This window comes from Chanos chanos, chromosome 8, assembly GCF_902362185.1.
Source record: "Chanos chanos chromosome 8, fChaCha1.1, whole genome shotgun sequence".
Classification (NCBI taxonomy): domain Eukaryota; kingdom Metazoa; phylum Chordata; class Actinopteri; order Gonorynchiformes; family Chanidae; genus Chanos; species Chanos chanos.
Genome location: NC_044502.1, coordinates 34,962,089 through 34,985,021, shown reverse-complemented (window position 1 = coordinate 34,985,021; position 22,933 = coordinate 34,962,089). Strand labels below are relative to the sequence as shown.

At 44.2% G+C, this 22,933-nt stretch overlaps 1 protein-coding gene across 1 annotated transcript in view; it reads left to right on the top strand.

The window, feature by feature from the left end:
- Window positions 1-22,444, top strand: part of rbms3 (RNA binding motif, single stranded interacting protein) — an 89,464-nt gene extending 67,020 nt beyond the window's left edge. Inside the window, exons 7-14 of the mRNA XM_030782011.1 lie at window positions 10,451-10,557; window positions 11,979-12,022; window positions 13,690-13,786; window positions 15,739-15,789; window positions 21,042-21,152; window positions 21,362-21,451; window positions 21,575-21,702; window positions 22,020-22,444. Coding sequence (XP_030637871.1) covers window positions 10,451-10,557; window positions 11,979-12,022; window positions 13,690-13,786; window positions 15,739-15,789; window positions 21,042-21,152; window positions 21,362-21,451; window positions 21,575-21,702; window positions 22,020-22,023 — 632 coding nt within the window. The 3' untranslated portion in view covers window positions 22,024-22,444. The remainder of the gene's footprint in view (window positions 1-10,450; window positions 10,558-11,978; window positions 12,023-13,689; window positions 13,787-15,738; window positions 15,790-21,041; window positions 21,153-21,361; window positions 21,452-21,574; window positions 21,703-22,019) is intronic.
- The last annotated feature ends 489 nt before the right edge of the window (window positions 22,445-22,933 follow it).

Here is a 22,933-nt window from a genome sequence, read left to right as displayed (position 1 = left end):
TAAACCTGACCTGAGAAGTCTTCACCCAAGAATGTATTTCCTGCCTTTACTTTACAGTGATATTTATTGGCTTTGGTCATGGTCAATTGTCCCCTGTCACACTTAATCTAAGAACTTCCATAATTTTCACAGGATCTGTGCAGCATATGCATGCACACAGACACACACAGACACACACAGACACACACAGACACACACAGACACACACACACACACACACACACACACACACACTACAGCTGCACTGCTTAAGGCCCCTGTGCTTCCAGCTACCTCTGTCTATGGCATTTGATTGTCAGCAGCCTAGAGAGTTCTCAGTTCCTGCCCAAGGCTACATTCATTCCAGTCTGCCTTTAGCCCGCCTGGCTGAGAGAGAAATGGGAGTCATGGAGCACAGGGATGGAAAAGGTCACCCTTCCCCAATGTGCACAAAAGAGCCCTCTGTCCCATGAATGCAAAAAAAAAAAGAAGAAGAAGAAGAAGAAGAAGAAGAAAAAAAAAAATCTCCCTCCCTGAGTTGAAGTGCTGGCTGTATGGTTCAACTCATCTCAACCAGCTGCTCAAGAGAGCTGTGTACTGCTTTCCCTGCTGGACACTGTTTTGAATACTGTGTGTCATCGTCCAGATGCAAGGTGGTGAAAGCTATTTCAGCTCTGCTGTCTTTTTTATACTGCACTCCCTTCTCTCTCACTCTCTCCTTCCTGTACTCTCTCTCTCTCTCTCTCTCTCTCTCTCGCTCTCTCTCTCTCTCTCTCGCTCTCTCTCTCTGTCCTTCTCATATGGGCTATTGAGTGGATGTGAGGTAGCTTTTATTTTTGCTTGGTTTTGGAGGTTTTTTGGGGTTGCTATTGTTTTCCAACTTACACAAGCAGATAATGGGCCACACTGGAGCCATCTAGAGCTTCTTCAAGCTCTCATAATTACGCATGCACTTAGGCAAAATGCTGATGTCGTGTGAGATAATGATAGAGACTATATAACACTGGTGTCTTGGCTCACCTCCAGGCGCTGGGCACCCACTGAACTCCAATGACTGGGGTATCGCCAGAAATCTCCAAGAGCTCCTCTGTATTCCCTGACTGAGATCTTTAGCCCTATCCACAGACGAAGTGCCCGTAAATCAAATCTGTACAGCCCCTCCATCTTTTACTCTCATGGCCTGTGCTCATTAGATTACAGACATCAGGGAGTGCCTGGGTGTGGGCAGAAGAACACACCACAACACTCACTCCCTTAATAAAATTTGTGTGGAGAATTGGGTCCCCCCCCCACCCCCCACCCCCCCCCCTCCACCCCAAATCACAGCTGTTCAGCTGAGCATCATCTTAAGAGGGTATCTGTGCATGGAGAAAGAGAAATGGAGCTTGGGAGCTTGAGGGGTTGGGGAGGGGTGGAGCGGAGGGGGTGGGGTAGGGGGTTAGAGGGTGGGCTTCTCCCTGCTGGCTGATAACCAATCTGACGTGTCCCTTTGCTTAGCCTTGAGTTAGCCTTGCCAAATTATGGCTGAGCAGATATGCTTGCATCCCCCCAAGTGAGAAAGAGCCATTCCAGCCGCGCTGTTTGGCTCTGTCGGCAGGGCCAGTGTGAATTACAGGACCTGTCACACTGTGAAAGGCCAGAGTGGTGGTGGGGTGACCCGTCAAATAGTTTAGCGCCATACCCACTAATGCCTGTGAGATTGGGAAATCAAGCCGCCAGAAAGTCTTGCTCTCAGAGGATTTGTTTGCTTGTAGAGCTGGTGGTGGGGAGGGAGGGAAGGGTGAAGGGGGTGGGGGATGGGGGGGGGGGGGGGTTACATATCCCAGAGCCAGGGTCTCGTTTCATTTCATTTCATTTCTTAATCTAACAGATACTGTTTGTTCAAATGCTCTGTTTGCACACGCTTGAGCCCCCTTTTTTTCTGCTGAAATGGAGCCTAAGGTTCCAAATCCATTTCTGGTCATTTCAAAGTGACTGCTGCCTTTTGTAATTCCTTGCCAGTGATTACATGGCATTGTTTTTCAGTCTCCTTTGTAAGCCCCCCTCCCCGGCCCGGTGTATTTTTTGTTCTAATCCACCAATGGTTGTTTTACCTGAGTCAGTCCATTAGGTGAAATAAGTGAACAACCTTATTCAACACATCAGCTCATTTAAAAACATTGATGAGTTGAATCAGGTGTGTCAACAGAAGGACAGAGCAAAAAAAAACGAACGAATTTTTTACAGTGCAGGGAAACTTTGGAAAACGAACAGCGAACCACTGTTATGTGTTACGCAGTGAAATTTGAGTGTTTTGTTTCAGTCATTGTGGCTGTCTGCTCCTCTGAAGTCACTTCCTGTGTGACTGGCCAATTATGAGGTCTTGTTGGACGATCTTCTAAGGGGTGTGCACGTAAAAACGGGCATGTGCTATTTCGGATGAAGCGTGACAGATTTTGGAGTGTTAATGAGCACTGAGCTTTGTCCTCAGGTGTCAGTACCGGCTTGGCCCCTCTTGTGCATGGTCCCCTTGTGTTTATGAGAGTCACATGCGATGGGAGAGAGCTGCTATATGGAGAATGTACTAATGAAGCTGTTTATTTTTTCTGGCCTAACATGGGAGTGTAATGGGCTCTGGCACGCCTCTCTTTCTCTCGCCCCCACTACCACCCCCCCCACCCCTCCCCATCCCCCCACCGCCCTTCTCCCCCCTTTCACTTTCATTTCCAATCCAAAACACAAAAAAACAGGATGTGGGATCAGGAAAGAATGCAGGAACGCATTTACATCTAGGACAAGTACAAGTCTTGTTTCTGAGTCCTCTCCAAACCTTTTGTAGATGATGGCCTTGGATGCTAAACTTTAGGGCAGCTTAGATTTTATTTATTGGGGACACATGCACTTGTCTTCTTCGTGTGATTGCTGAAGTCACCACAGCCTCCACAGCGGTATATGACAGGGATGTTTTAAATCATCTTTAAGGCATATATATTAGATCATCTTGCTGTGTTTTATCACTGGCTGATGTTTGTGTCTGGGAGAATATGAACCTCATTAATGTAACACACTTGTGGTACATAACCTTGTGTTCCGTACCGAGGTCCGTGTCGAGAGCTGGAACGTGCGTCAAATCGATGGTTTTTGAAAAACTCATAAAGGACAAATATTATGCCCATAACCTCAAAGCAGGGAATGTTCCTACACGCCACGATTCCACAGCGATCTCGTCATACCAGAGCATGCGTATAAATCTTTATGATGTTTTCTGTGGGCCCTCATTTAAACAGACTTCAAATAGAGCCCTATAGAGGACTTGAACCACCCCCCCCCCCCCCCCTTATTGATGTCTCCACCCAAATGAGTTTGACCGACATCAACTTTTAGATCAGGAATAGGCATTTTCAGTGCAGTACTCCATGCTCTGTGATCAAAACACACACATACACACAGACACACACACACACATACACACACACCTGGTGCTTTAGCCCTGTAGGAGCAGGTGTGTTTGGCAAAGGCAGGTTGTTTGAAGTGAGTTTTTTTTTTTTTCGTAATATGCCTACTGATTTCAAGTATGAACACAAGGTCGTGTTCGGTTAGCTTGTCAATGAAACCCATTAGCTATATCTCAGATAGCAAGACTACATCCCAGTGCCTGAGTTAGTACAAGGCAATGGAGACATTCAGAATTCCTGTAACCAAACGTGAAATCAGCCTGTCTAACGGATTTACTGTACGTAAAGATTAGTGTTGATTTTGCTTATTATCCCCCTGCCTCGCCTACCTTCATTTTTTGACATCTCTCCCATTTACAGCGATAACTGAATTTGTGTGTGAAAGGTGCGTTACGAACGATCATTATTTTTGGCGCTTGTTTTGTTGCGAGTAATTCAAACCATAGCAATTCCTAACAAAAGACAGAAAATAGCTTTTATGGTGGTTCACTGTAAGCAAACATCTTGCCTGCAGTATTTTCTTCCTTTTTTTTTTTTTTTTTCTTTTTTTTTTTTTTTTCGTGCCAGTGCAATACTTTATTGCTTTATTTCTTCCATGGCTCAGTACTAGAGTGATTGATTTAGCTCCTTGGTGACACAAACAGAAGCAAGCCGAGATTATCACATTTATATGAGATAGAATTATAATGAGGAGGAGTTCACAGGAAAATGATCCTTTTTTTTTTTTTCAGAAAAAACTATCTGATCCAACGTACTTTAATAACCCCTGTGTGCATTTGAGCTAGCAGGAGATAGCGACACGACCACAGACGGATTCAGCCTTTGAGAGGAACATCCATTAAGATGCAATATCATAATGTGCCTTCTTTTATGAAGCTTTAATTGTAGCTTGAGAGGATGAGTCATGCGTGTCTAAATCAGTGATGAGATCCCCACACAACAGGAGTCGGACTCACTGCTCAATGACCTGCCAAAGACATTCTGGTTTTAAGTGTGCCTTTTAAATGGCTTTAGAAGTCTTTTAAGAGATAAGTTCATGTGTTATATCTTTTACTCTGCTATGTGGATAATAGTAATTTGTCATTCTGCAGAGTGTGATTTCTGACCCCTGGCTTTTAACGGTGGACACATAGACTTGAAAAACCTCTGCATTAAAGTATTTCATACTGTCTCTCATTCTCTGTTTCTCTCTCTTCTGTTCCCTCATTGTCTTGCTCTCTCTCCCTCTCTCCGTCTCTCTCTCTCTCTCTCTCTCTCTCTCTCTGTGGTTTTGGGACCAGCTTTGTGGTTTTGGGACTAGGTGGGGAGGGACTACAGTTGACCACTATTAAAGTTTTTTGGCAATGCAGTTTTTTACGGTCTGGCACAGGCATCCAGCGCCCATCGAGCAAGAGTGAAAGAAAGAGAAAACAAATTGAGACAAGCCCATTAAAAAAGCAGGAAGTGGCGAGCCCTAAGCTGATTATGCAGTGTTTGTATTCCATGTGGTGTCTCCCGCATCCTTCCCTGCTTGTCTCTGCTCTGGTCTCCATGGAGAGGAGATGTCAAACAGTCCACTCTTATTTGCCCTTTTTTTTTTTTTTTTTTTTGCCAAACAAACAAACTGGAGAGGAGTGCAATCTCTGCTTTTCCATCTCTAATCCTGGACAGCCTCTTTCTTTTCTTTTTTCAGAGTTAAATGGGGTCACTATATTTTTGAACCTCTCTCTTTTTTTTTTTTTTTTGTTTTTGTCTTTCCCCCGATCGACTTTTCTTCCAAACTGTATCATACTTCTAAACCGTTGAAAAAATTGGGGACGGCTCAGTTTCTAAATGGCGCCGGAGCTGTTCACTCGAAGCGTTTCGAGTATCATCTTATTTTTGGGGGTGTTTTGGGCATTCTTTTCTCCGACGTATCGTTGAATATTCTACACCATACTCAAATACATCCACGGACTTGGTCTTTCATCTTAAACTTGCTTGTAGCAGCAGTATGTTTTCCGCGGATCGGATTTCCAGACCCTGTCTCGTCACCGCGCTGGCACGTTGTGTTCTGCTAGAGGGGATGAGCTGGGAACGCTCTGTCTTTCTTTGGTCCCTCTTTCTTGACCGTTCTACACTGTCACTTCTTGCTTCATGCTCTGTACTCTTCTGCCTCTCAGGTGCACAACAACCTTTCCTCTCCAAATATTCCCCAGAACACTTTTGCTATGCCAGAGGTAGCATATCATTCAAATAGAGAGGACGGAAACAAACGAAAATGGACCAAATATATAATTCAAAGCCACAACTATGTTCTATAATGTAGGAGTTTTGCAGTGTGAAACATCCAGCTCGGCTCCACTCTTGCAGCTGTGTGGAAAACGTCCAAGCCCAGAACTCCACAGGGAGTCCAAGCAGAGTGGTCTAAAGGCAAGCTTCCACTTTACATTTAGAGCAATTTAGACACACACGCGCACACACACACGTACACACGCACACACACACACACACACACACACACGCACACATATTCTCAGAACACCTACACACCCTTATCGTGGTACCTAGTACTTTCCTACAAACTGTATACCTAATGAAGTTGAGTTTAATGTTCAAGGTTACAGTATTCACTGAGAATTGTCAAGTTTATTGTTCTGTAATGTACTGCGGCACCTCTAAAAATTGTATTTTTGCATTCGTGCGTCTTCTACATACCTAATTGTTGTAGCCTGTTTAGTAAAGTCTAGTGAAGTACTGGCAGGAAAACAACAGACGTGCGTCGACTGCTATTAGTGTGTGGGCGGCATGCAGACACCAGCGTTGTCAGGGTCTTACACTCCGCCCACCCACGCCTCAAACAGAGAGCACACAGTGCCAGGGAAAACAGTGCTCCCCCTACTAGTAAACAAAACCACGGCTCCAGTGTCTGAGTCTGGCACCAAGCTTACATACCTTAGAGAGGGGATCTCCACTGACCTCAGCCCCCCAAAAGACCTCCATTCTTCCAGGGTTAGATGTCAACTTGTCAGCTTGTCAGTTTGACCACCACAACACTCTATGTGATCCCACCGTGAACATCACTCAGTAGTGCCCTTCAGTTGACCCCAGTGGTGATTTTGGAAAAACTGCAAAACCAGACAGAGAAAAACGAGATGTTTTGCCACCAAACTCCCCTCTGTGTTACAGATCTCAGATTAATGCAGTGGCGGTTAACGAGTCTCATCCCTCAAGTAATAGCTTTCTCCCAGAACTGTTTTTTTTGCTGTGGAGAGGGCTGGATTACAGTGGACTGAGGCTAGGCTGACTTGTGGGGTTGGGGCAGTGAAGAGATGGAGAACAGATGAAAGGTGGTGGAGGAGGCCAATACTCAGCACCAGGCCAGGGTGAGGGGGGTTAGGGATCGGGGCAGCCCGGTTAAAAAACTTTTGGGAGAGGCTGAAGCAAAGGCGTGGTGTGGCGGCAGGAATGTCTGCCGCCCACGGAGAGAGCTGGAGGTGTGTGGGAGCCCAGCGGGAACTGGCAGGCCGGACGCCTGGCCCTGGATTAGAAACACATGTCTTTGCCCCCACACCACCCCACCCCGTCCCCCAAGCCCCTCCTCTCTACTGTCTCCCTCCCTAACAGAATATCTGCAGTGCCGTGACCCAGAGTTAATAAACAGCTTGGAAATACATGTGGTCAGAGCTGTCTGCTTGGGTAAATGTTATGGAAACACTTATGAAATCACACACGCACACGCACACGCACACATATACACACACACACATGCATGTATATATGTGTATGTGCGTCTGTGTGCATCTGTGTGTGTCTGTGTGTGTCTGTGTGTGTCTGTGTGCGTCTGTGTGTGTCTGTGTGCGTCTGTGTGTGTCTGTGTATGCATGTGTTTGAGCAAAAGAGAGAAAGATACAGAGTAGGAAAGAACAGGCTTGCGCTTGAGTTATAGAAAAGAGGTTTTCGTCCATACGCTGCAAGGTCTGACTCATTTTCTTCAGGTTAAATTCAGTATTCTAGCTATCTCTATTGTGATGCCTTGCTATTGGCTGCCGGTTCATTAGTCGGTCAGAAAGGGTTTGCGGAGCGTTTTGGCATAACCTCATAACAGTCCAGATGTGTGTGTGTGGTTTCCCCTGAGGAGGTCACAAAGATCACGTCATAACATAATTTAAAAAGCGTGATACTCTGGGAATAGATGAATAAAAGCCAGAGATTTAATAAACATTTTCTCGTTAGTGTAAGCCACCCTCCTGACTATCGTAACTTCTTACCCACTAGGCATAACAAGCTAAGCTCCGCCCCTGGCAAAGCATGGTTTGGTTTGTCAGCACGAAGAAATAGATGTAGCATCAGCTAGTTTTCGGCTTCTTCTCATAACCTGGGAAGAGATGATTCAATTAGAAGTTCTGGGGTGAAGGGATGTTGGGAGCTTTTGTTGTCTTTTGTATTATGCCTGATTTCCCCCGATGCGTTCCATGTCTTGGGGATATGAGAGATTGCATTAGACAGAGATGCTTCAACATGCAGGTTTGGTTCGATGCCGTTCTCATCCCTTCGTATGCCCTCGGGTAACCACTTCTGGATCAACGAAACCTAAGTGACCGCAGCAAAAAGCCAAAACAAAGCAAAAGCAGAAACTATGTGTAAAAACACCCCTGTTATTTTTCATGGCTCCAAAAAGCGTACTGCCCTCTGTAAGATCTTCTGCCCCTTTACAGTGGCCCTGGTTGTTATTTTAAACTATGCTTTTTCCCACACTGCTGGGTGGACGTTTAGTGAACAAGACTCTTTTTTTTTTTCTTTTTTTTTCTGTTGTTTTTCCCAGACTCAGTTGAAACAAAGTCGTATTATTTGAGATGCAGACTATGGGATGATGCAGTTGCGGCTGGAGGGAGAAAGGCTTGCGCTAACATTCGGTGTGTGTTCTGTTATGCTGTGATGTGGTCTGTAGACTCCCTGTTCAGTCTGATCAACACAAGGGCTCTCCTTGTACGCTAGTCTTATCTTAACAAGACAGCAGGGATGTAATGTGAACGTGATGATAGGACCTCAGGTGAAGATTGACATGAGCCACGCAGGTGGAGCTCAGAGACTGAGGTTCACTCATCAGAAACCCTCTACTAATGTCTATCACACTAACATACCCACACACACACACAGACGTGTGTGAGTGTTGCTGTTTGTGTCAACGTGCCCATATGCTGGTGCATCTGTATCTGTGTGTGTGTGTGTGTGCGTGTGTGTGTGTGTGTGTGTGTGCGTGTGTGTATGTGCGTGTTTTTATCCCCTGTTACTGTCCCTCCAAGCTAGCCATCCAAACCAGAAAGAAACCTGAAAGGATGTTAATCACAAACATTTGTCTCATTGTTTTGTAATATGCACCTGTGCATTTAAAAAAAAAAACAGACCTTTGATCTGTTTTTTGCTCTTCTTTTCAATAATTCGGTCTTACAGGAATATCAACCCCTGCCCCCCCCCCCCCACACACACACACACACACACACGCACACACGCACTCAAACACACACACACACACACACACACACACACACACACACACACACACACACAAGAAGTATATAGAAAAACAAGACTCTCTTAAATATTTGATTTTGTAATGCCATTTTTGTTTGTCGGTGTGTCGTAAGTGCATTATTTAATATAATAAACCGTATACCTGAGCTATATCTAAGTAAAAGCAGATGCAGAGTAGAGAAATATTTGTGTAAAAGTTTGTTTATGTGATGTTTTCGTAAAGGAAGGGTGTTGGGGAAAACTGTTGTTGTGGCGTTGAAAACAGGGAATCTTTTCAGCAATTCACTAACATACTTTCAGAGGTGAGAGTAAAGTCATTGTGCTTGCAGGCTGGATTAGTCATCCTGGCTGTCTGGACCACACAAGGTAGAACTCAGGACCCATGTTGTATTCTTCTGCCAGATTATATCATTGCAGAAGTTTGGCTCTTCTAAAATGAGTTTTTCTGGTTGCTGAGGGAAATAAAAAAAAAAAACAAAAAAAAACAGCCAGTTCAGCAGCAGTGTGTCTGGATTGTTTCAGCGGAAAACACATTTTTTTTTTATGTTTAAACTCTTTCAGGCCCTTAAAAATGAATGTGCTTCAGCATGCTCTTCACATTATACTAATTGCTGTGTGATTATTTGTTTAGTTGTGTGTGTGTATGTGTGTGTGTGCGTGTGTGCGTGCGTGCGTGCGTGCGTGCGGGCATGCGTGCGTGCGTGCGTGCATGTGTGTGTATGTGTGTGTATGTTTGTGTGTGTTTGTGTGAGAGAGAGAGAAAGAGAAAGACAGACATGGTTGGATGGAGAAATTGCTGTCCTGCTTTGCTCTTTTGGAGCGTAACTGTGTGAAATGCTTTGCACCCACATTAAGACTCATGACTTGTACTATAAGTGCTTAAGTAAACTTCAGCACCCCCCCCACCCCCCACCCTGCCATTTTCACTCCTTTTTTCCTTGTGAGATATGCATTGCCACAAATAAAGAAAAATAAAATAACTTTGTTATGCTTTCAAGATATCGCTCTTGGCTGTCGTGATTCCAATCATTACGATGTTTAAGGTATTTACCATCACGATTATGCCGTTTATTATTTCAACAATATCAAGCTATGCTCTTTGAAGGGCTGCCAGTGGAGTTGTTTTTGATGTCGGGGTTGCGTAGGGAACGCTGGCCAAATGTGGAGGCGATCGTCTGAGAACCTCTGCAGAGAGAGGGGATGTGGGGAGAGGACAGAATAATGGGAATGGGGAAGGGGTTGGGGGGGGGGGGGGGGGGGTGCAAGCACTGGACTTCAAAAGACCACAGGGTTTTTTTTTTTTTCCCCTACTCCTCCAGAGACTCTGCAGGGATGGCTAAGATATCTCAGGTGTAACATTTCCCTTTTTCGTTAGAACCGCTGATGACTGAAGCTGTTGAGGTCATGACCTCTTCCTCAGACTTGCTGCATTTGACCTTTAGGGATCACTTTCTCTCTCTCTCTCCCACTCTCTCCAGACTGGATGACTGATGTTTCTCACACTCTCTCTTTTCTTCTCTCTCTTTCTCTCTTCACTTCTACAGCCCCTACGGAGCCTCTTCTGTGTAAGTTTGCAGATGGCGGACAGAAAAAGCGTCAGAATCCCAGCAAATACCCTCAGAACGGTCGACCGTGGCCTCGGGAAGGCGAGGTGAGAACTGAGGCTCAGAGTCCTCACATCCTACACTCTCAGCACTTTCACCGTCCTTTCCTTTCAAGTCAACCATTGACCTGCCATGCCAAAAAAAAAAAAAGGAAGAAAGAAAGAAAGAGAGAAAGAAAGAAAGAAAGAAAGAAAGAAAGAAAGAAAGAAAGAAAGAAAACACATGAGTTTACAAAAGCCTACAGCCTCAAAGAAGATGAGACAGTAACAACTACAGACAAAGGCATCGACAACAGCAGCAATAGCAGTGGTGAGATGAAGAGACTCAGCCAAAGCGTTTGCCCTCTGTGTAGGCTGGAGGGCAAAAAAAGGGGGGGACTGAGAGGAGAGGAGAGGAGAGGAGAGGAGAGGAGAGGAGAGGAGAGGAGAGGAGAGGAGAGGAGAGGAGAGGAGAGGAGAGGAGAGGAGAGGGAAAGACCAGGGGAGGGAAAGGAGGGTAGGGGAGGTGGGTAGGTTTTTGACTGACAGAGACATCTGGCCATGTTTAAGTCCCCTGCTTCTCAGTCAGCCGTTTAATCTCTCCTCTCCTTTTCCCGAAAATTGAGCCCGGCCGAGAGACGTGCAAAGGGGAGGGAAAGGGGGGGTCAGAGAACGGCAGGCTGGCAGCAGCCATTCCACGGTGAGCCGCAGTTGCCGGTTGGCATGACGCAGCTTTTCGGGAAGCGTGCCCAGATACCAGCACTGAGGGTCTGTTATGAATAGCTGGCTGCAGACAGAACTTTGGCTCAAAATGTTCATACAGGTGCCTTTGTCTCCATTTTCCCACCAAAACATCAGTACCGCTGGTGCAAAGCAAACCATTTGAGTCATGACAAACAGGGAATCGAACCGAAGAACTGTGGTCTGGGCCCATCGCTAGTGGTCGTTCTACAACACTGTAGCGTTTTTTGGGTTTTTTTGGGCATTTTTTTTTACCCCTGCTGAGAGGCATTTGGCCTCCTGCAGGTTACAGTACATAGAAGCTGATCTGTGTAAAGGCAAAGAGACGTTCACAAATTCAATCCAGAGCCCATAGCCGAGTCTCTGCTCTCATTCACTTAGCCGCTGTGGCAGTGTCAATATGAGCAATGCCTCCCGCAGCCTTGTAAATACTAAATAACTTTGGTGTGCTGTATCAGAGGAGGGCCCGGCCAGCCTCGGTGCCCTGCTCTCACTCTAAACGAACCTCTCTAAGGGTAATAGATCTAGCGCTATGAGCTTGGCTGCGCTTTTAAAGATATAAAGAGCATTTGGCCCGACTCTATCAGACAACCCCGCTCTGCCACTGACATTACTCAGTGCATTTTACAACCACTGTCTCCCTGATATTTAGCTTTTCTCTGTATGGAAAAAAAAATAATCTTTTGCTCAGTTTTTTTCTCTTTTCTTTTCTTTTTTTTTTTTTATCTGTTTGTCCTTTACGTTTTCAGAGCGGCATGGCGTTAACCTATGATCCCACTGCAATGCAGAACGGGTAAGTCTCCTTTATATCTTCTTCCCGCTGTTTTGACAACTCACTCTCTTGGTGAGGCTGTGACAAACAGTTTAGAAGAGAATTGGAATGTCGTGTAGGAGTCACACACACAAACGCACACGCACGCGCGCGCGCTCTCACACGCTCTCACACACGCTCACGCACACATGTACAGATACACCCACATTGTGGTGTGGGATTTGTATTTGTGCCAGTGTTGCAGTGGCGGTGTAAGTCTTTCGTCAGGTATCGGTTACAGCATTGGGTGCTGGCTGCTGTGTTAAGGGAAATCGGAGCCCTTTTCCCAGCCCGGCTCTTCCGGCCGCTCCGCCCGTAGCCCTGCCTCTGATCCGGCCTCTGGAGGACTGTCACAGCAGTCACCTCCGTCAGGTGTTTACTCTCACCCCAAGCCCCTGACGCAGCACTAATGCTCACAGACACAGAGAGAGAGAGAGAGAGAGAGAGAGACCCCTTATAGAAACATACTACAGCAGCATATAAAGAAGGCTGTGAATCAGTATGAAGGAACAAATAAGAGTAAAGGAGAGAGAGGGAGCCCTCACCTTTTTTTTTTTTCTCCCCCTCTTTTTTTACTCTCCCGTCTCTGTTTCTATGTCTTTGTCTTCAGCTGGAGTCATATAATAGCGACACAATTTTGGTTTGCGAGTTTTATATTCTGTTACCAATTAGACGTTTCTAATTGTTTAATGGGCCATGTCGTCTTATTGATAGCTGGCTGTAGCAGCTAATGGCTAGCATAAATAACCCCCGCGGCTTCCCCGCCATTTTCTGCACGCTGCATAATTAAACACTATGAAAAATGCCATGAGATGCCACACGTCTAGATATGGATATCGAACAGGCTTCCTCCGTCCATCCCTCCAGATTTGTATTCCTCTTTTTAATTGGTCGCATGCTCACGCGAGGGTTTTTTTTTATGTGTGTGTGTGTGTGTGTGTGGTTGTCTTGTGTCAGGGCTGAGGCGTTGGGGAGTGGAAGCTCAGCGAGCAGACAGCGTTTCACTCCCTATGCTCCATTACTCACGGGCAAGACACGCCAATCGATAGCAGCATAGCAACAGGGCTAGCAGATGAAACATGTCCGCTCTAGGTACACAATGATAAATAAAGCTCTGCTCAGGCATTCTACCGCACTCCAGCTTATCTGTGAACTCACACGGTTTTACAAAATGTATTAACACACACCCACACACACACACACATGCAGTTTTGACAGGACCAAACACATCCATGATTTTGATAAGCATATCACTTAAAGAGAGCAGAGTGAGAATATTTGGAAAAGTTAGAATCAAAGTGAAAGGTTATGTGTCGTTGTCATTAGTGATGTTACTTTACTCAGTGGGTTTCAAGGATGAAACCAGCAGAACGCGTTAAACTGAGCTCACAGACCAAATGAGAAAGTGTCCTATGTGTTTCTCTGTGGAACATGTAAGATTAGTCACTTTCTTAAACAGAAGCACACGCTACCTTTTACAAGGTTACAGTTCAGCACATGGTGTGACAGGCTTGATGAAGAATGTGTGTGTGTGTCTCTGTGTGTGTGTGTGTGTGTGTGTGTGTGTGTGTGTGTGTGTGTGTGTGTGTGTGTGTGTGTGTGTGTATGTGTGTGTGTGTGTGTGTGTTTGTGTCTGTCCTTCTCTCCAGGTTCTACTCTCCACCATACAGCATCTCCACAAACCGCATGATTGCTCAGACGTCAATCACACCCTTCATTGCAGCTTCTCCTGTCTCCACATATCAGGTACAATCACACACTCACACTTTACAAGCAAGCGTTTACAGTTTTGCCCTAACGCAGACGCAGATGCGTCCAAAAGATAAAAGAAGAGTTAGAAGGCATTATTTTCATATTCTTCCTTTGTTTGCTCTGTTGTCGGCAAAGCCTATTAACACACAGATCCAGAGCTGCATTTACGGAGAGCGAGTAAACAGTCAATGCTAACAGCCCCAATTGATTAGGTTTTAACTAAAGTAAACAAAACAATGTTAGACTGGAGGTAGACTCAGCCTGCCAGGTCTCATGTCTCCTCCTGCCCTCATGAGAACCTGGCTTTCACACACAAGGAGGTATACACACACACACACACACACACACACACACACCACCACCACCACCACCATTAACACCATCCACCACCTCCCTTGTTAGGCAGAACTGAATTAACATTCACAGGGCTGGGGTCAGTTCATGAATTAATTAATCCCAGTTCAAATTACGGACTGTAAAAAAACAAAGAGGAGATAGGTGTGGAATTGGCCTGGTATTGCAGGAGGTTGAATTGAACCAAATTCCATGAAATCCAATTTAAATCATTATTGGTGATGAGACGCCACAGTTTGGACATGGCTTGGATATTTTGAATGTTTGTGTGAAATTTGAAACAGAACGGTTCAAAGATATCTGAAAAAAGTACTGTACAAATTTATTTTCGATTAAAAATTGCTCAGTTTCTAGAAACATACCTATAAATTACAAACTGAAAAATTAATATGAATAAAAGTCTGTAAAACTTAAAGTTTTACTCTTACTAACTTATCAAGTGATATTTCGATCAGAGAAGCTAGTCTTTAACATGAAATTCAACGTATTTTACTTCATTTGATTGCCTGTAATTTAATTTATTTTTAGTAATTGCAGACAGTACCTCTCTTGGTTCTGGAATTCCATGAAATATCATCAGTTTGAGATGTGTCCTGAAATTCCTACACTACATTGCAAAAACACTAGTGTCAATTCCAGCTCCGATTGAGATTCCAAGAACTGAATTAGAATAAGTGATTAATTCTCATTTAAATCCAGAATTGACTCCAACCTTAACTTGCTGCAAATAGTGATACACCATGTTATTATCACAAACAAGCAAAATTAATATTGAATCCCAAACTGCAGTAAACACTAAAAAAATTACTCAAATCTAAGCAGACAGGAAATCAATATTGCACCACCTCTATTCATCTCTGAAAAGTAAGAAAAATGGAATAAGAGTAGTGTTTGACCCGCTATTTCAGCCTCTGGTTAAGGGAAAGAGAACATGAATCTTTAAGCAGTCAGAGAGAGATGAGGTGTTTGCTTACATTCTGTACTGGCACTAGAGTTTTTTTTTTGTTCTCTGAAAGGAGGGTTTCAAAAAGGTCAGGCTACTGAGGAAAGATCCAGAAAGTTCTTCTACTTTTCTCCGTCGGCAGAATAGGCAATTCAACCGTCCTCACTTGACGTACAAACAATCACGCCCACGATTAAACACCAAAAAAAAAAAAAAGTAAAACATGAACATATATTTCTCTCCTGCTCACATTTTTATAGCACAAACGCCCCTCGCAGAATGTCAAATCACTCAATATCTCGCTCTGTGTGAGCTTTTTGTTTGAAATAAAATCAACATGGCTACAGGAGATGACTCCGTTAAGGTAAGGAAATGAGCTCTAAAGTAAAGCAGATGAAAGAGGTGAATTTTTAAGCAGAACAGGCTTTGATGATGAAACTGCAGCAGCAGTGCTGTAATTATCAGACAATATCGCTCTCTGCCGCATTCATATCCCTCTGTAATTATCAGCCCGTATTACTTTCTGCTACCCCTGTTTTGTTTTGTTTTTTTGTTTTTTTTTTTCCTGGAGAACTTAAGGCGGAGAGAGAAGTGGACTTTAGTGCAGATAAATTAATGACAGACGTTCCTCCTTTCCTCACTCACACAGGTCCAGAGTACATCATGGATGCCTCACCAACAGTACGTTATGCAACCTACTGTAAGTCCAGCCCAGCTGTTACACCATCATTTTCAGTGAATGTTAGATGGAGATGGAAGGTGTGGATGGAGTGAATGTAAATGTGGTGGAAAAGGTATGGGAGTGAGCAGAAGGTGAGGGAGTGAAAGACTATGTGTGTGCTTGTGAGTGAGTGCGTGAGTGAGCGAGCGAGAGTGAGTGAGTGAGTGAGTGAGTGAGTGAATGAGTGGCTGAGTGTATGGTTGTGTAGCAACGTTGTTACCTTCAAATACATCAATCTAAACCAACTCTCTCACTGCCCCCTAGTGGGTAAAATCCTAACAGCAGCATTAATTAGGGGACAGAGGAAGGGCTTGGATGGGGGCACTACTGTGTTCAGAAACGCCTTAGGTCCTCTTTCTCTTGTCTTTCGGTGCTCTGTGTTAGCTTGCCATGTCTCAGAGTCTGAGCTCCTGGATTAGATCCACAGAGCCTTTGTCTGATCCCTGTCTCTAGAATTTTCCTCAGATCCAGAGAGACCAGCCCTATCTCACGGTCTTTCCCACAGAGACAGGAAGGGCACATGCAACCGGAGGCCACTGGAAAACTCACCGCTCTCACAAACACACAAACAGTCTTTCCTATTTTTTTTTTCTCCGTCCTTAGTGATTTTAATGAAAAGGTAACCCCTGACCTGCCTCTGGATGTGTTCTAAGGGACTGGAATTGAGTCTGGTGCTGACCTTAACTCAGCTTTGCTGGAACTCAAGCCAAGATTTCTTCCTCTAATTGGCCAAAAGTCAGTCTGTAAGTGAGGGCTATTGTTTGACAGCATGTGAGAGCAGCTTTAAAAAGAGCTCTGTCAGCTGTATTGGAAATCATGAGAGTACAGAGAAATCAGACTAAAGCATTACGCGATCTGGATATGATCTGGAGAGAGAGAGAGAGAGAGAGAGAGAGAAGCGAGGGAGAAAGAGAGACTGAGAGAAACAGATGGTTGTCTCTCTTTGTATAAGTGAATAATGATAATCTGTAGTTGTGTGTGAGGCATTTGTATGAGTGGAATGATGATATTCTCTAAATGTGTTGGTAACTAAATCTCCTGTCTGATTATTTGGCAGCCGCTAGATAAAATCTCAGCCACCAGGAATGGAAAAAGACAGAAACTTCCTGCAAAAGCCAATCTGAGCCTCTTGCTCATCTCTGTCTCATTTGAAAATCCTGGAAAGAAAACAAAGGCTGGGGATTTTTTTTTTCTTTCGTTGTTATTCCTGGGAAGAGATAGAGCAGGTAATTAAACTGCCTGAGAAAGAAAAGCTTTGTGATCATGAGGCAGCATTGCATTTGGCAGCTAGTTACCGTGGTGACACGTGACTACGGCGACCATAGCTGTAAATGAGGATTTGAACAGATCTTCAGACAACGAGAGCCTTTTGAACTCTAATTTTTTTTTTAAATTTTTTGTACTCTCCTCTCTGTTTGTGGCTCTTATCTTGTATCTTTGGTTTTTTTGATGTGGCAGGTTTGAGCCAGAAGCTCCAGTGCTCTGGCTGCGGTCTTCGCTCACTTTTTCTCCATGAGCCTGAACTCTGGCCACCAGCAGATCTGTCAGCCAACCACGCATGAGGGAGAAATGTAGAACTTTGCGCGCTCCTAGACTCTTTAGTCCGCATTTCCAATGTAAATCTACGCTCCATTTTAACAGAGCAAATTTGAAAGGATAGCAATTGATATAAGAAGGGCATGAATGCATCAGTCTCTCACCCACACGACTAACCCTTAGAGACACACTCAGACTAACGCTAAAACAGACAGAATCCTATATGAGCGTTTAACTATATGAATAAGTCAGCAGCATCAGCATGAAGAGACATCGCTTATTCAAACACGCATATAAATGCGCTCCCACATAACGTAAAAAAAAACAAAAAAAACAAATAACCTCACCCAAAGAGTGGCAGAAGCAGTGTGTTTTGGCTAGCGCAGAGTGTAAGTAGTGAAAGTGGGCTGCGGCTGGAAGAGTGAGTGGAGGGCGTTGACAGGGCAGAGTGTATCTGAGCACACAATGTTCAGTATGAGAGCAGAGCGGGGACGTTGAGCTCATCCGTGCTGAGCCAAGGGAAAGACTGACCTGATCAGATGTCGGCCTATAGGGAGCCAGAGAAGTCCTGGACCGAACCGAGGCCTGTTTGTTCACATGCTCATTGCCAGAACCTCTTCTACAGATCCGTTTTTTTTTTCTTTCTTTTCTTTTTCTTTTTCTTTTTCTTTTTTTTTCTTTTTTTTTTTTTTTGAAGAGAGAGGGAAGAATGCTTGTGCGAAGCTTGGGCAAATCCCTCTCAGGAAACGAACATTAACAAATCTGGGCTCCAGTGCGTTGCAGCAAAGCCGCTTAGTGCGCAAGAGGCGCAAAATTTGAAAGAGAGAGAGAGAGAGAGAGAAAAAAAAAGAAATTAGGCACTTCCTAAATCGCTGCGAGCGAAATCCATTTGCCAAGACAAAGGGGTGAAATGTTTGAATTAAGATTTATTGTGTTTATCATGAGTCCATCAGAAGTCATTTTACAGCACATTCTGCTTGCTTGAATTCAGTGGTGGAATGGGATATCTTTGTGCCTGTGTGTGTGTGTGTGTGTGTGTGTGTGTGTGTGTGTGTGTGTGTGTGTGTGTGTGTGTGTGTGTGTGTGTGTGTGTGTGTGTGTGAGAGAGCGAGACAGAGAGAAGGGGGGGGGGGAGAGTGTGTACATGTGTGTACGTGTGTGTCCGTGTGTCTGTGTGTATGGCTATGTGAGTGTACACATCTGGGAGTCTGTGTGTGGCAAGCACATTTTTGATTTACATCAAACATCCTCCCAGTGGACCCTGTTTTCTTAAGTACAGTACCTGTGAGGGACAAACACAACAGTTTCCCCTTCCTTCCCCTCTCTTCCTGCTCCCCTGGCATAGCTTTCCCTTCCTCAGATGTCAACAGAGGTTTGTGTTGACTAGTTAAGTCTGAAGTTTGATAACCCTGAAAAATAGGCAGCAAAAACTGCAGTTTGTAGGCCACATGGTGATGTGTGTGTTGTTTGAGTTTGAACAGGGATGTTCAGGCTGAACTCAAGACCCCCCGGGAAAGGTAGAGGGACTAAAAGTGAGAGAGAAAAGGAGAGAATCAGAGACTTAAAGATAGAAGAATTACAGTCTGTCTCCTCTGTGTGTTCTGCAGAAAATCCTTGCAAAGTGTCACTCAACAGCTTCCGCATACATCCCCTGGAGGGATGTATATTAACACACAGACACAAACACACATTCTCTCTCTCTCTCTCCCTCTCTCTCTCTCTCTCTCTCTCTCTCTCTCTCTCTTTCACACCACACACACACACACATGCACGCACACACGCACACACACAGCCCTTAATCATCTGTCTAACTCTCACACTGATATGGCTGTAAATTAGAGAGGAGAATTATTCAGTGTGGATTTCTTTTTTCCTTTTCTCATTATGAAAGCTTGTCGGGGGGTGGGGGAGTTGTTAGCTGGAGGCTCTGTGCTTGTGAGATGAGACTAAGGATTCACAGCGCAGTAGGCAAGAGTTAGAACAGTTTATTTCTGATGTCGGGAATAGAGACAGAATGTTTCTGACGGCAAGTGTCTGTGTAGTTTATTCTTCAAACAAACCCTCACTGAGGGCACCAGCACGATGGAGCTACGCTTACAGACAAGCACAACACGAGCTTCTCAGCTGTATCTGTTTGAGCATGTGTTTTGGTGTGTATGTGTCTATGTGTGTGTATGTGTGTGTGTGTGTGTGTGTGTGTGCTCATGAGTGTACACCGTGTGTGTGTGTGTGTGCTCATGAGTGTACACTGTGTGTGTGTGTGTGAGTGTGAGTGAGTGTGCACTGTGCATGTGTGTGTGTGTGTGTGTGTGTGTGTACGTGTACATTCAGTGTGTGTACTCGTGTGTGTGTGCTCATGTATGTGTACATGGTTGTGCGCGTGTGAAAGTTCATACATACCAGTAAAGGTCCCCACTCTTTACAGACGTTTACAAAAGTGTGGCAGTGAGCCACCACATCTGCCCATAACACTACAGTACAACACATGAAATATTATAAATTAGCATCTCTGTGCTGCGCCGTGTGGCATGAGCCCAGTAGTGGAGATCAGATAAGCACTTTGATCTAAGAGCTGAAAGCAAAGACTTTCTAAGTGTGTTTGAAACAAAACACCCAGCTTTTTCTGCCAAACCTCTGAGCAAGACTTAAATTTTACACAGCAATGGGAAAAATCCCCCTTAGTGACAGGGTGCTTTAGATTAATGTAGGAAAGGTGTCATTGACAGATGAGATTCTCCAAATCTCTCTTAAAAACCAAGTTTTTTACATACATGGTTTTTGTCATGTTTCTGCTCTGTGAATCTAGATTAAAGTGATGTATGAGTGGATTGGTTTGTAATTAGGAATCATAAATCAAAACTACGTACACATACAAAACATTACAAAGATTCATTACCTCTGCTGACAAAAAGCAGGAATAGCACATCTTTCGAACACATAAACCAAGAGAAAGTGAGTTTTAGATTGGACATTACATAGGGCAGCATCTCTCAGACACCTTATGACGTGCCAAAGGCTGAGTTGGACTTTCTGAAAGCATGACCTTGTTATATAAAAACATCAGTGACTTACTTTGCCTTTCTAACAAATTACCTGACGGCAAGTCCCAGTGGTTCTATTAATCCTAATCAGCAAAAGACATGAGGATGTGTGTGTGTGTGTGTGTGTGTGTGTGTGTGTGTGTGTGTGTCTGCTCACACCAGACATAGCTGTCAATAGCTGGGGTCAGCAGTAACAAATTAGTTGCTCTTAACTCACACATGTTAATGCTCTGAACATGCTGGCAAGCCTGTAAAAAAAGAATAAATAAGCATGCAGGCAATGTGTCTGTGCTGCAGAACGAATGATGCATTTCCTCCCATAAAAAGTATTGATGACAGGCATCCGGATCATATTATTTAATGTGTTCATGTGTAAACTGCGTCTACTATAGTCCAGCTGGGCAAACATGAGAGACAGAGAGAAAGAAGGTAAAAGAAACTGAGTGACTGAGTGAGTGAGAGAGAGAGGGAGAAGAGAGAGAGAGAGGGAAGAAAGAGTGTGAGTGTATGTAATGTATGCGCATGTGTAATGAGGTCTTTCTTGTACTACCACTTCATTAACGTTACGCAGTTCATCTGGACATGATATTGAATGGCTATTGATTTCTGTGAGATTTGTCCCACATTGTTGCTTGGTCCGCGTTTGTGCCCCAGGGTGCTGTGATCACGCCAGCCATGGACCACACCATCTCCATGCAGCCAGCCAACATGATGGGTCCCCTCACCCAACAGATGAATCATCTGTCCTTGGGCACCACTGGAACCGTGAGTCCTCGTCCCGGTTCCCCTCATCCTCTAAAAATATCCATCCTACTAGCTCTGGACCAGTAACAGGGACTCATACAAACTGAACCTTTAACACAAGTCTACAGTCAAGGGGTTTGGGTCATAGGACTTTGTTACAGGACTTGGAGTGCCTCTACTCTAAGGCTTTGCTTTGTGTTTGTGATCTCTCTGGGTCTCTTCTGTTGCAGTACATGACAGCCGCTGCAGCTGCTGCTCCTATGCAAGGAACTTACATTCCCCAGTACACTGCTGTGCCTGCGTCAGCTGTCTCTGTGGAGGTAAGAACCGTGTCGCTCACATATCGGCACTTGGCTCCATGCCTCCAAACCAACTTAGTCCTCACGTCTGTGAGAAGTACGCTTACACTTTCTTTTCTTTCTTTCTTTCTTTCTGTCTTTCAGGGAGTGGTGACAGAGGCCTCACCGCAGACGGTTGCCCCCTCTTCACAAGATGCAAGCGGACAGCAGCAGCCTCTTGCTGTGGAGAGCACCAGCGATCATGCGCCCACCTACTCCTACCAACCCACTAAGTATGTATCTGAAAGCACAAATATATGAGCAGGCTTTCAATCAGACATATATTTGACTGTTTACATCTCTACAGAAGCACATGTCTTAGGGTAGTATTAATGTCAGCGTTACACACAAATATATGAACTGCTACATGCATCTAATATTATACATGTTCTTCCACGCTGTTACTCCTCATTAATGCAGTGAGTATTTAGTTGTGAACACATTCAAACATTCAATCAAATACTTTCATAACTATCCACTGCATATTTATTCACATGCCATGTAAACCCTTAACAGTGTTTATTTATGTTTTTTCTTTTTTTTTACTCAGATAACAAGAGGAGGACGAGAGCGAGAGATTGTTGGCGCGACTGCATTGCCTTGAGACGGGGGGGACTGCACTCAGATGACAGAGAGGGTATGATGTTAAGCCGGGGGGGAAGAGGAGAGGTTTTCACTTTGCACAGGCACCAAAAAACACAGAGAATTTATTTCCTACCTGGCTCAAGCGAGATGGTTCCTGGATACATCGAGTTCAAAATGGAAAGCGATGCAGTCTGGGAGCTTCACTCTTGGGTCAAATTGCTGTCAGCAAGAAGCTGGATTTTTTCCTTCGTGAAATGACGAATTTAAACAAGTACAAAGTTTTCAAATTCTTTTTTTTTTTTGAATGTGCAGGTAGGTTTTCAGCTGTGGCAAGTTTTCTATTAGATGAGGAAGCAAGCTCTAGAGTGAAAGAAAAAAAAAATATACAAGTCTTCCTCAGATTCTAAGCTACTTTTATTTTCATTCTTTCTATGAGTTAAATTTTAGTTTTCTAGAGGATTTAAATGTTTTTTCATTAATCTTTGTTGCCTTAATTTCAAGAACGTCAAAGACTTTTCCCAGTCAAACATCATGTCGAAAAGAGAGAACTTATTAAATGAACTGATTGAACAGTGCAAAAACAATGCACAGAATGGAGATCTATGATTTCAGCTGTACAGTGTGTTGTGAAGGGATCTTTGAAGACATTTTAAATTATCAGTGGCAACTTTGGGTTTCAAAGAGAGAACAGAAAACGAAAATAAAATAGTATCTTGACGATTACAAGTGAGAGTGGCATTTTCAGAACCAGAGAAAAGTGTTGAACCACTGCATTGTGGGAAATGCAGTTTATTGTGTGGTGTTTCTCTTCTTTTTTTTTAAATGGCATTAATGTTTTTATCTGCAATATTTTTTATGAGCTTTAAGGTGTTTTTAGCC